Below are 12,420 nucleotides of genomic sequence, written 5' to 3'. Positions count from 1 at the left end.
GAGCTAACAGTGCAGACAGAGCTAACATAGCTAACTGCAGACAGAGCTAACAGTGCAGACATAGCTAACAGAGCTAACAGTGCAGAGAGAGCTCACATAGCTAACAGTGCAGAGATAGCTAACAGAGCTAACAGTGCAGAGAGAGCTAACAGTGCAGAGATAGCTAACAGAGCTAACAGTGCAGACAGAGCTAACAATGCAGAGAGAGCTAAAAGAGCTAACAGTGCAGAGAGAGCTAACATAGCTAACAGTGCAGAGAGAGCTCACATAGCTAACAGAGCTAACAGTGCAGACATAGCTAACAGAGCTAACAGTGCAGAGATAGCTAACATAGCTAACAGAGCTAACAGTGCAGACATAGCTAACAGCTAACAGTGCAGAGAGAGCTAACAGTGCAGAGAGAGCTAACATAGCTAACAGAGCTAACAGTGCAGACATAGCTAACAGCTAACAGTGCAGAGAGAGCTAACAGTGCAGACAGAGCTAACAGTGCAGACAGAGCTAACAGAGCTAACAGTGCAGACATAGCTAACAGAGCTAACAGTGCAGAGATAGCTAACATAGCTAACAGAGCTAACAGTGCAGACATAGCTAACAGCTAACAGTGCAGAGAGAGCTAACAGTGCAGAGAGAGCTAACATAGCTAACAGAGCTAACAGTGCAGACATAGCTAACAGCTAACAGTGCAGAGAGAGCTAACAGTGCAGACAGAGCTAACAGTGCAGACAGAGCTAACAGAGCTAACAGTGCAGAGAGACCTATGTCTATAGAGCTATATAATGATCTGGATGTTTCTTACTCCTCTATATCTTTATGTAGATGATAGTTATTGATCAGATATTAATGATCTGGATGTTGAATTCAGCACCTTTAACAAGTTAATATGTTGTCTTACTGTCTGCTCACTCACAAACCAGTTCATGTCACTGTGACACTTAAAAACACCTTAATTAAAGCACTTTAACATCAGTAACTTAAACATGAAACATGAAATCTTTGATAAATCGATCAGTGTCCAGTTTATGTCTGTAGGTCGAACCAGCTCACTATAGATATATTAGAAACAAAAGTTGATCCTCCAAAATAAAAGAAACAACAGCCTTCATGAAGGAGGATGTACAGGCCTGTACCTAATAAACTGGCCACTGAGTGTAAATGGAACAAAGTCCTTTAATAACAACTGATGCTGGCTCTCACGACGACGCTATGAATGCTGGGTAATAACCATGTCTGGTCTGTGATTGGCTACTCAGGTGTGTTGGCGCTGGTTGTTTACGGCGTTTTTGTTTTTTCCTTCTAAAAGTAGCACGGTGCGGGGGGGGGGTGAGGGAGGGGGCGGGGCCACAGTCACTACTTGCCTGATTGGTTTATTTCACATCCGTTACTGACCTGAAACCAGTGAAGAGACGAACAGGAAACCAGCTCATGTTTCAGAGTAAAGGTACTTAAAGCTGCTATACAGGAAACCAGCTCATGTTTCAGAGTAAAGGTACTTAAAGCTGCTGAACAGGAAACCAGCTCATGTTTCAGAGCAAAGGTACTTAAAGCTGCTATACAGGAAACCAGCTCATGTTTCAGAATAAAGGTACTTAAAGCTGCTATACAGGAAACCACCTCATGTTTCAGAGTAAAGGTACTTAAAGCTGCTATACAGGAAACCAGCTCATGTTTCAGAGTAAAGGTACTTAAAGCTGCTGAACAGGAAACCAGCTCATGTTTCAGAATAAAGGTACTTAAAGCTGCTATATAGGAAACCAGCTCATGTTTCAGAGTAAAGGTACTTAAAGCTGCTGAACAGGAAACCAGCTCATGTTTCAGAATAAAGGTACTTAAAGCTGCTATACAGGAAAACAGCTCATGTTTCAGAGTAAAGGTACTTAAAGCTGCTATACAGGAAACCAGCTCATGTTTCAGAGTAAAGGTACTTAAAGCTGCTGAACAGGAAACCAGCTCATGTTTCAGAGCAAAGGTACTTAAAGCTGCTATACAGGAAACCAGCTCATGTTTCAGAATAAAGGTACTTAAAGCTGCTATACAGGAAACCACCTCATGTTTCAGAGTAAAGGTACTTAAAGCTGCTATACAGGAAACCAGCTCATGTTTCAGAGTAAAGGTACTTAAAGCTGCTGAACAGGAAACCAGCTCATGTTTCAGAATAAAGGTACTTAAAGCTGCTATATAGGAAACCAGCTCATGTTTCAGAGTAAAGGTACTTAAAGCTGCTGAACAGGAAACCAGCTCATGTTTCAGAATAAAGGTACTTAAAGCTGCTATACAGGAAAACAGCTCATGTTTCAGAGTAAAGGTACTTAAAGCTGCTATACAGGAAACCAGCTCATGTTTCAGAGTAAAGGTACTTAAAGCTGCTGAACAGGAAACCAGCTCATGTTTCAGAGTAAAGGTTCATACAGGTGTGATGTTGTACCTGAGCGTCAATGATCTTCTGTTTGGCTTCAATCACGGCCTGCATCTCTGCGTGGTCCCGTTTAAGCTCCTCCTCCACCGCCATCAGCCTACACACACACACACACACACACACACACACACACACACACACGTTATTTGTACCCAGGTGCGTCTGTTCGTCTGCCCTGTGCAGCCCAGAGGGGTGGAGTGTGTCCCTACCTGCAGATGATGCTCTTCATCTGGCCGTCCTTCTCCTCCTGCTGCCTCCTCAGCCGCTCCTCGCTGTCCTCCAGACGCTGTTTGTACTCCAGCAGCAGCTTCTGCATCTGCTGCTCCTGAGCCAGCAGCCGACGCTCGTACTCCTCCAGACGCAGAGCAGACACCCGCAGACGCTCCTTCAGCCGGGAGATCTCCAGCTCATACTGCAGGAGGACGGGGAGGAGGAGGAGGAAGAGGAGGGGGAGGAAGAGGAGGGGGAGGGGGAAGAGGAGGAGGAGGAAGAGGAAGAGGATGAGGAGGAGGAGGGGGAGGAGGAAGAGGAGGGGGAGGAAGAGGAGGGGGAAGAGGAGGAGGAGGAGGAGGAAGAGGAAGAGGAAGAGGAGGAGGGGGAAAAAGAGGAGGAGGGGGAAGAGGGAGGAGGAAGAGGGGGAGGAAGAGGAGGGGGAGGAAGAGGAGGATGAGGAAGAGGAGGATGAGGAGGGGGAGGAGGAGGAGGGGGATGAGGAAGAGGAGGAGGAGGAGGGGGAGGAAGAGGGGGAGGAAGAGGAGGAGGGGGAGGAGGAAGAGGAAGAGGAGGAGGGGGAAAAAGAGGAGGAGGGGGAAGAGGGGGAGGGGGAGGAGGAAGAGGGGGAGGAAGAGGAGGGGGAGGAAGAGGAGGATGAGGAAGAGGAGGATGAGGAGGGGGAGGAGGAAGAGGAGGAGGGGGAGGAGGAGGAGGGGGATGAGGAGGGGGAGGAGGAGGAGGGGGAGGAAGAGGGGGAGGAGGGGGGGAGGAAGAGGAGGAGGAAGAGGGGGAGGAGGGGGAGGAAGAGGAGGAGGAGGAAGAGGAGGAGGAGGAAGAGGAGGAGGAGGAAGAGGAGGAGGAAGAGGAAGAGGGGGAGAGGCAGGAAGAGGGAGGAGGGGGAGGACATGAACAACATCCTGGTTACATAGAAGTTGTAACCATATACTGTATATATACACAGTATATATATATACACATATACACAGTGTATATATACACTGTGTATGTATATATGTATATATATATATATACATACTTAATATGAGGAGAGCATCACTGTTGATGGGATTCTCTTATCTTGTGATCCAGTTAAATCTCTGAATTGAATGGAACCTGTTCGGTACCTTCTCAGTGTTCTTTCCTTCCTCCTTGCTCCTCTCCTTTCCCTCCTCTTCCTCCTCCTCTTCCTCCTCATACTGGCCGTTGTTGAGCACCCAGGCTGCCGTCCTCTCCACCGGAGACATCGCTACGACCACGGCCACCGCCTCCACCGGAGACGCCACCTGAACGCACACCGGGGACATCATCATCATCATCACACACACACACACACACACACGTAGTATTTAAATAGTTAAATATTCTTCATCATGTTCACAAACACACAACCTGTAGTTTAACCCTTTACTGTCTGAAACATCACAACCTGCTTCAGGTATTGAAGCTGTGACTGTGAGCTTGTAAACGGAGGTTATACGTTCCCTCTTTTTAGTATTTAAGATGAAACGCTAAATGTTCTACTTCCTGTGTGTCTCTGCAGTACCTGCTGTGGCTGCTTGGCGGCGCTCCTCGGGGGCGGAGCCGTGTTCTCCGTAGAGCAGGCGGGCTGCTGGCGTGCGGCGCGGACGGGGGTCGGCGAGGGCTCCGCGTTAACGCTGCCGCCGCTGCGCAGCGAGGCGCTGTGAGGGAGAGAGCGCGGCGTCCTGGCCCCGCCCCCTCCTCTGCTCTGCTGCTCCACCTTGACGATGTGGGCGGTGCCCGCCGTCGTGCTCTGTCGGGGGACGGCTACCGCCACCGGGAGGTCGGGCGTGGCGTGGCGCCGCGGTGGCGTGGAGCACTCCTCGCTCTGCGCGCTCCGCCTGCCGCCCGACTCGTCCAGGCTGCTGTTGGACGGCGCGCGACCTTTGACCCCCACCTGGCTGCCGCCGAAGTCGTCGGAGATGCTGTGGCTGTTGTGCGAGCTGCTCTCGGTGCTCAGGTTCTCGGAGGAGGAGTCCTGGCGCAGCGAGTGGGCGGAGCGTGTGGACAGGCTGTGGGCGGGGTTACTCAGGTGGTACACGGGGTTCTGGAAGGACAGCGGCTGCAGGCTGCGCTGCTGGCTGAGAGACGGGTGCAGCGGACGCCTCGCCTGCGGCGCGCTCTGCGGCTGCCCGTCTCTGGGCGGGGCTCTGGTCTGGTGCGGTGCCGGGTTGGAGTAGTTGAGCGGGGGCGGGGGGGCGTGTCCAACGGAGGCCTGGGAGCCCGCCCGGCTGAGGCGGGGCGGGGCCTCGTGGTGGTGCGGCGGCGGCGGCGGCCCCGCGAGGCCGTGCAGGCTCTGGACGTCCTGCAGGTCCACCAGCGAGATGCTGCGTCCGTTGGGCAGCAGGTGGTCTCGCTCCTCATGGTCGGAGAAGCTGGTGTGGGTGGAGGGCTGCTGCTGAGCCAGCAGGGGGCGCTGACCTCGAGCAAAACCCTCCATCAGATCGCCCACTGGAGACCGAAGGCTGCGGGCGTCGCTGCGGCTGCAGGAAGTGACACAAGAGTCAGACTCTTACAGACTTTAAACATGTCGTTTAGAGGAGACGATCGGTGGATTCAGCTCCAGTGTCACCATGAAGCACACGTGAGGATTATGTTCCTCCTCCTTGTTGTCACATGACTGAATCAATCATGACTTCATAGTTTCACACTTTAATGTTTTTACACAATCTGGTTAAAGTGAACTCTTCATTAGAGGAGACATTTATAATGAGACATGAAGAATAAGATGATGATCATGAATCATGATTTAAAGCTTCGTTTGGCTGATTTTACTGAAGGAAGCGTTCGTCACACATGATGCGTTCAAGGACCGTCGGAAAGATGAAAACATGACGATAATGACGTCTGTGATGAACGATTGTTAAAAACATGTTCTTGTGGTTCTGTATGTATTAGTAGTAGTTATTGTATTCATTGGTATGAATGGAGCTCTAGAGCTCTTCTCTGATTGGTTACCTGTCGGCCGGGTCCTCAAAGATCCGCTGTAACCCTGACGACAGGCTGCCGCTGATGTTGTGGGCTGAGCTGTGCTCCTGGAAGCGTCTCAGCTGCTGCTGGACGGGCGTGGGAGCCGACAGGCAGCGGGAGATATCTCCCAGAATCCTCGGCAGCGGACCCAGCTTCGCTACGGTGGCCTGCAGGAAGGAATTTTCACCCTGGGGTCGCCATGTGTGTGTGTGTGTGTGTGTGTGTGTGTGTGTGTGTGTGTGTGGATGGTTTTTGGATGGAAGCACCAGGATGCAGTGGTGGGAGAGCGGTGGCAACAGGAAGTGAACAGAAGGAGGAGGGGGGAGGAAACAAACATGAGGGAAACTTAATGGAAACAAAGAATCAAACTAGAACAACATGCTTCTACTGAACAGAACCTCAGCCAACCCTGCAGAGCCATGCTGAGCCTCAACAGACGACACAGGGGAGACACAGCACAGCAGGGGGGGGGGGGGGGGGGTTCAGGCCATGCTGTGAAGTTCAGCCACGCAGCGTTAATGTGGTTAAATGAAGTGGAGTGATCTCTGCTGCTGATGGTGACTCGTTACATCATCGCATATTTACATCACACACACACACACACACACACACACACACACACACACACACACACACACACACACACACACGGCGACCCCAGGGTCGTCACTGGTCTGTGGACTGACGTTATAAAGAGTTTATAAGGTTATAAACGTGTTCAGCGTTTGTCCGTCGCCTTCTTGGTATTTTCACAACCAGTGAACAGGAAGTAACCATATATGGACTGAGGAGTGACGTAGAGACGCCGTATACGTCTCTGCTAGATATAATATCGAATACAGAGACAATTTGACAATTTGAAATATTATCGCTGCACAATTTAAATTCTACCTTTTAGATGCTGTTTTATTGTGTTGTTCTTGTTGTGTACTTGTCAGTGTTACACAGCCTGCTGTGCAAATGGAATAACTGATTAATATCATTAAGATATTCAGTCAAATGTGTGTATAAACAGATAAAAACCTCCCTACTAGAATAAATATCAGTATTTTATACGTTCACAGATCTAATAACTTTTGTGTGTTTTTCTGTGTTTGTGGAGTTTTTAAGACTCTTTCCTGTTATTCATCCACACATGCGTGATGCGTTTAAATGCTGGTGGAAAACTCAAACACCGAGCTTTTCGTGTGGGATTCCTAGTTTAAAATAATGAATATTAATAAAGCCTGTGTAAGTCATCACTGCACACACACACACCACACACACACACACACACACACACACACACACACACACACACACACACACACACACACACCTTGTCGAGCTGAGAGACGACCTCCCACAGCAGAGCGTGCAGGACGGAGAGCTCGCGGCCGAGGTCGATGTAGCCCTCGAAGCCCGGCGTGTTGGACAGCGTCTCCGGGTTCGAGATCTCCGACAGGAAACGCATCATCCCCGCCCACTCGTGCTCCAGGAAGTCGTTCATGAAGGCCATGTACTCCTCTTTGTTTCCAAACCTGCGGACGACACGCGGACATATTCAGACGCTCCTTTCCACGTTGTCAGATTGTATCAAACTCACCTTTAGGACTCAAAAACAAACACACAGCTGACTCGCTACTCGTGTTAATGCAACATGTTAGGCCTTTGAAACACTCACTCTCTTGAGCGCGTTCATACTGACTGACTACTAATGACAAGCTTTATCTAGCAATACAAATAGAATCTTTTATTTCCTTATCATTTGAACTGTGTGTAAATAACTCTAGATGACTTAAACAAAGTAAAAAAAACAGATGATGATAAGTATTCTAGTTCAATGGCTTTAGGCTTATTAGAAATGACCTGAAGTGAGATGAACCGAGTGAAAACTTTATATTATTAGATAAAACAGATGTTGACGATATTTGCGAATGAAAATAGGTAATAAATCGCAATGTTTGATATCGCCATACTCAGCATATCACAATAATATCGTACCGTGACAGAAGTATCGTAATAATTTCGTATTGTGACTTAAGTATCGTGATATCATATCGTGATAATATCGTATTGTTATAATATCGTATCGCGACTTAAGTATCGCGATAATATCGTATTATGACTTAAGTATCGTGATATCGTATTATGACTTAAGTAATATCGCGTTATCAGAATCAGAATCAGAACCGTTTATTGCCATGGTATGTTGAACATACGAGGAATTTGACATGTTATGACTTAAGTATCGTGATATCGTATCATGACTTCGTTATCGTGATATTATCGTATTGTTATAATATCGTATCGTGACTTAAGTATTGTGCTAATATTGTATCGTGGGGCCTTTGGTGATTCCCAGCCCAACAAAACAGTATGAAGTAAAACCTGATGCTGGGTTTGGGTAGCAGAGCTGTAGGTCACCTCCATGAACCTCCTGCTGCTGTTGACCCGAAGACACTCACTTGGTGAAGTTGGCGAGGTTCTGGATGACCTTAGCGATGAGCGTGAGGGTCCGGGACGTCCGGTCGTCGGGATATTCCTGCATCAGGTTGAAGAGCGACGGCGACATGATGGCGGGACACAGGAAGCGCAAGAACAGCGAGGCGCTGATCAGACGCTTGCTGATGTCCTGCTGGTGGCCGCGGGCGATGCACTGCTGCTTCCACGACGCAAACACCTCCTTCAGCTCCCGAGGAAACACACTGTGGAGACAGGAAGACAGGTGTGAACGTGTACTGGGACTACAGGTGCGAACGTGTGCTGGGACTACAGGTGTGAACGTGTACTGGGACTACAGGTGCGAACGTGTGCTGGGACTACAGGTGTGAACGTGTACTGGGACTACAGGTGCGAACGTGTGCTGGGACTACAGGTGCGAACGTGTGCTGGGACTACAGGTGCGAACGTGTGCTGGGACTACAGGTGCGAACGTGTGCTGGGACTACAGGTGTGAACGTGTACTGGACTACAGGTGTGAACGTGTGCTGGGACTACAGGTGTGAACGTGTGCTGGGACTACAGGTGTGAACGTGTACTGGACTACAGGTGTGAACGTGTGCTGGGACTACAGGTGTGAACGTGTGCTGGGACTACAGGTGCGAACGTGTGCTGGGACTACAGGTGTGAACGTGTACTGGACTACAGGTGTGAACGTGTGCTGGGACTACAGGTGTGAACGTGTACTGGACTACAGGTGCGAACGTGTGCTGGGACTACAGGTGCGAACGTGTGCTGGGACTACAGGTGCGAACGTGTGCTGGGACTACAGGTGCGAACGTGTGCTGGGACTACAGGTGCGAACGTGTGCTGGGACTACAGGTGCGAACGTGTGCTGGGACTACAGGTGCGAACGTGTGCTGGGACTACAGGTGCGAACGTGTGCTGGGACTACAGGTGCGAACGTGTACTGGGACTACAGGTGCGAACGTGTGCTGGGACTACAGGTGCGAACGTGTGCTGGGACTACAGGTGCGAACGTGTGCTGGGACTACAGGTGCGAACGTGTGCTGGGACTACAGGTGCGAACGTGTGCTGGGACTACAGGTGCGAACGTGTGCTGGGACTACAGGTGCGAACGTGTGCTGGGACTACAGGTGTGAACGTGTACTGGACTACAGGTGTGAACGTGTGCTGGGACTACAGGTGTGAACGTGTACTGGACTACAGGTGTGAACGTGTACTGGGACTACAGGTGTGAACGTGTGCTGGGACTTCAGGTGTGAACGTGTACTGGGACTACAGGTGTGAACGTGTACTGGACTACAGGTGTGAACGTGTACTGGACTACAGGTACCAGTAGGAGTTGATGATCTTGCAGAAAGCCAGCTCGCAGCACATCTTCAGGTTGCTCTGGTGTTCGGCCAGTTCACCGCTGGAGCATCGACTGGGATCAACCTCACAGTTCTCATCCGACTCGTAGAGAGCTTTGATGAACTCACCTGGTGTGTGACACACACACATACACACACATACACACACACACACACACACACACACGAAGCAGGAAGTTATTATACATTTTCAGCTGCGAACCTATAAATAAATATGTTAATGAGGGCGAAGATATTTGTGTTTAGTTTTTGAGGTCTGTCTAAAAATAGAATGAAGAAGTGTTTGTGATGACAGCAGGTCTGTGACAGGTTTCTTCTTCTTCCATCACAGTCGGAAAACTTTCTGAACTATTTCAGATCTGTTTTTTGTTGCGTCTCTGAAATGACTCCGAGGACGATGATGAAGATGAAGATGAGGCAGCAGAGGAAACGTCTAATTTTAGCGCTCAGCCCTCCATAAACACAACGGCTCAGAGATCTGACACAGGATCGACTCCATGAAGCTGACACACCTCAAAATATCTTCAAAATAAAACCAAACTCCACATGCTCGAGTCACTCTGTCTAGTTTCTATTTTTACTTTATTCTAGTTATAAATACCTCGTTAAGTTCATTTTGAGTTTTAAAAAACCTGCTTGCAATAATGTCAATATTATAAAATCCTTTCAGCATTTACAAGAAGACGTTCATCTTCCCCAAAGTTATTTGAACTCAACTCGTCGTTATAAAAGGTGAAAGAAAATTGAGTATTCTTGATAGAATTATTATAGAAGCAGCAACACTATGATTATATGATGACTTATACGGCATATACGTCTCTGGTGTCGACCTGTCAATCACCGTGTAGCCCCGCCCTAAAGCATCCCCTGCTTTATGGTCTGTTTGACTCTAAATGGACCATAATGTACTAAATGAACATCATGCTGTATTGAAGAAGACTTGAAACTAGAGATTGAGACCATAAACTCATGTTTACAATGTTTACTGAGGTAATAAATCAAGAGAGAAGTAGAGTCATTTTCTCATAGACTTCTATACAACCAGAGGAGTCGCCCCCTGGTGGACACTAGAGAGAATGCAGCTTTAACACATGAAGCTTTGGCTTCACTCTAAAGAACCGGAGGTTGACTCCTGGTTGCTAATGAGCTACAGTGTGCTGAGACTCACCGAGCGCGTCATGGAGGTATTTCTGTCCCACCAGCTTCAGATACTCCTCGATGGCTTTAGTGGCCAGCGTGTTCTCCCTGAAGATCAGGACGTCGTGGTCGGCACAGCGGTCCACCTCCGACATCACCAGGTCCGTCAGGAAGTCCTGAAGGAGCGGACGATGAGTCACACGGTGAAGCAGCATCTCATCCTCCTAAATCCATCTAGAGACTCTTATACCGCGACACGAGAGCAGGACCCTGGTGGTTCATTTCTCCTTTGTGAATTCAAATATGAATAAAGTGATCTTTGAATATCTGTAGCTGTCTCTCTTACACTCGGCCGGTTAGGAGATACTCTAAGCCAGTGGTTCTCAACTGTGTATATATATATATATATTTTTTTTTTTTCAAGAAGTCTAGTAGTAGTAACGTCTCTGTGTAGTAAACAACTGTCAAATCAAATAAAGAAAGTACACATCAATTATATTTTAACAAATATTATTCTCATTTTTCAAATTTAACTGGATGGATTATAAATAATACATAGAAATACATGAATAAATGTTCTTCTCATTTCAAGTAAAATAACGGCTGGATTAATAAATAAATTATTTAACAAAATTAATTTTAGCAAAATTATTTTCACTGAATTGATCTGCAGCTTTAAATTCAGTTCATTCAGGGTGAAGTGATAAAGACATAATATTATATTTTTCTCATCTTCTAAAAAGAGAAATTAGTGTTTGACTGGACAGACTCATGTAGGTGAATTCTTCAGTCTCATGACTCTGGTCTCTCTGGTCATTTCTCTCTTTTGGAGATCGTCCTATGATTTGACTTTCACGACTCTCACCTCAATAAACAGTCCTGCTCTGCTCATATGTCCTCGTCTCTCCCCGTGTGTCACGATGTGTGTACATCTCACTCAAGTCAGGAAACTTGTCAGAATACTCATATTTGATTGGCTGAGCTTCATCACGTGATGTGATTCACAACGCATCACAACCCACGACCCACTGAAAACCGGTCCGCGACCCACTTTTGGGTCACGACCCACCAGTTGAGAATCACTGCTCTAAGCTTTGGGTAAAGCCGCGGGTGTCCACATACTTTTGGCCATAACCATGCATCAAATTATATATTTAAAGAAACAGCTTATTGGCTTTCTTGCCGAGAGTTAGATGAGAACATGGGTCCCACTCTTGTGTCTGAACGGTGAACATGAAGGTCTCTCTTTACCTTTGGACAGAGACCGGCTAGCTGTTGTCCCCCTCCTTTCCAGTCTTCATGCTAAGCTAAGCTAACTGCGGCGTCATATTTACCGCACAGACACCAGAGAGAGCTGAACATGAAACTGTATTTGGGAGCAGCTTCCTGATTGGCCGGCGTGGACCCTTACCTTAGCCCTCCCGGTGCTCTGCAGGATGTGGACCAGAGCGGAGGCCATCTCCTCCTTGTTCTTGACGCTGATGACGGGCTCCAGCACCGAGCACAGCATGGTGTAGTTGTTGGTGATGAACTCGGCGAACTCCTTGTACTGCTCCATGGGCAGGATGGAGATGGTCTGGAAGCGGGACTTGATGCGGATCGACGGCCCCCCTCCTTTGGCCTTGCCGGCTGTGGGCGTGCTGACCGGGTACCACTTCTCCACGAACTGCCGTCCCGTCACGCCGGACACCGGGATGTTCACCAGGCCCACGTAGTTGTTCTTGTCCTTCTTCTTCTTCTTGTCCAGGTCGCGGTAGATGTGCACGGTGACGCTGCGCGTGGCCGGCAGGCCAGAGAAGTCGAAGTGCTCGCCCCAGAACAGGCTGTCGTGCCGGGTCTTGCTGGTGGTCC

The 12,420-nt window shown here is 48.6% G+C and overlaps 1 protein-coding gene across 4 annotated transcripts in view; it reads right to left on the bottom strand.

Moving 5' to 3' along the window:
- The window catches only part of rasal2 (RAS protein activator like 2), a 62,830-nt gene that overhangs the window by 1,843 nt on the left and 48,567 nt on the right, over positions 1-12,420 (bottom strand). For 3 of the 4 annotated variants that reach the window (XM_076097541.1, XM_076097539.1, XM_076097542.1), the window contains 10 exons: positions 11,981-12,420; positions 10,601-10,745; positions 9,396-9,540; positions 8,065-8,304; positions 6,936-7,137; positions 5,606-5,805; positions 4,173-5,130; positions 3,754-3,912; positions 2,626-2,828; positions 2,426-2,513 (listed from right to left, as the gene is read on the bottom strand). The exon at positions 11,981-12,420 is cut by the window's right edge and continues 115 nt beyond it. In XM_076097541.1, the coding sequence (XP_075953656.1) occupies positions 2,426-2,513; positions 2,626-2,828; positions 3,754-3,912; positions 4,173-5,130; positions 5,606-5,805; positions 6,936-7,137; positions 8,065-8,304; positions 9,396-9,540; positions 10,601-10,745; positions 11,981-12,420 (2,780 nt within the window). The remainder of the gene's footprint in view (positions 1-2,425; positions 2,514-2,625; positions 2,829-3,753; positions 3,913-4,172; positions 5,131-5,605; positions 5,806-6,935; positions 7,138-8,064; positions 8,305-9,395; positions 9,541-10,600; positions 10,746-11,980) is intronic. The other variant, XM_076097540.1, reaches the window with a different exon arrangement.

The sequence above is a fragment of the Anarhichas minor genome, unplaced genomic scaffold, assembly GCF_050575085.1.
Source record: "Anarhichas minor isolate MPS153535 unplaced genomic scaffold, ASM5057508v1 ptg000024l, whole genome shotgun sequence".
Classification (NCBI taxonomy): Eukaryota; Metazoa; Chordata; class Actinopteri; order Perciformes; family Anarhichadidae; genus Anarhichas; species Anarhichas minor.
Note: the sequence above shows the minus strand (reverse complement) of the source record. Positions and strands in the feature narration are given on the sequence as shown.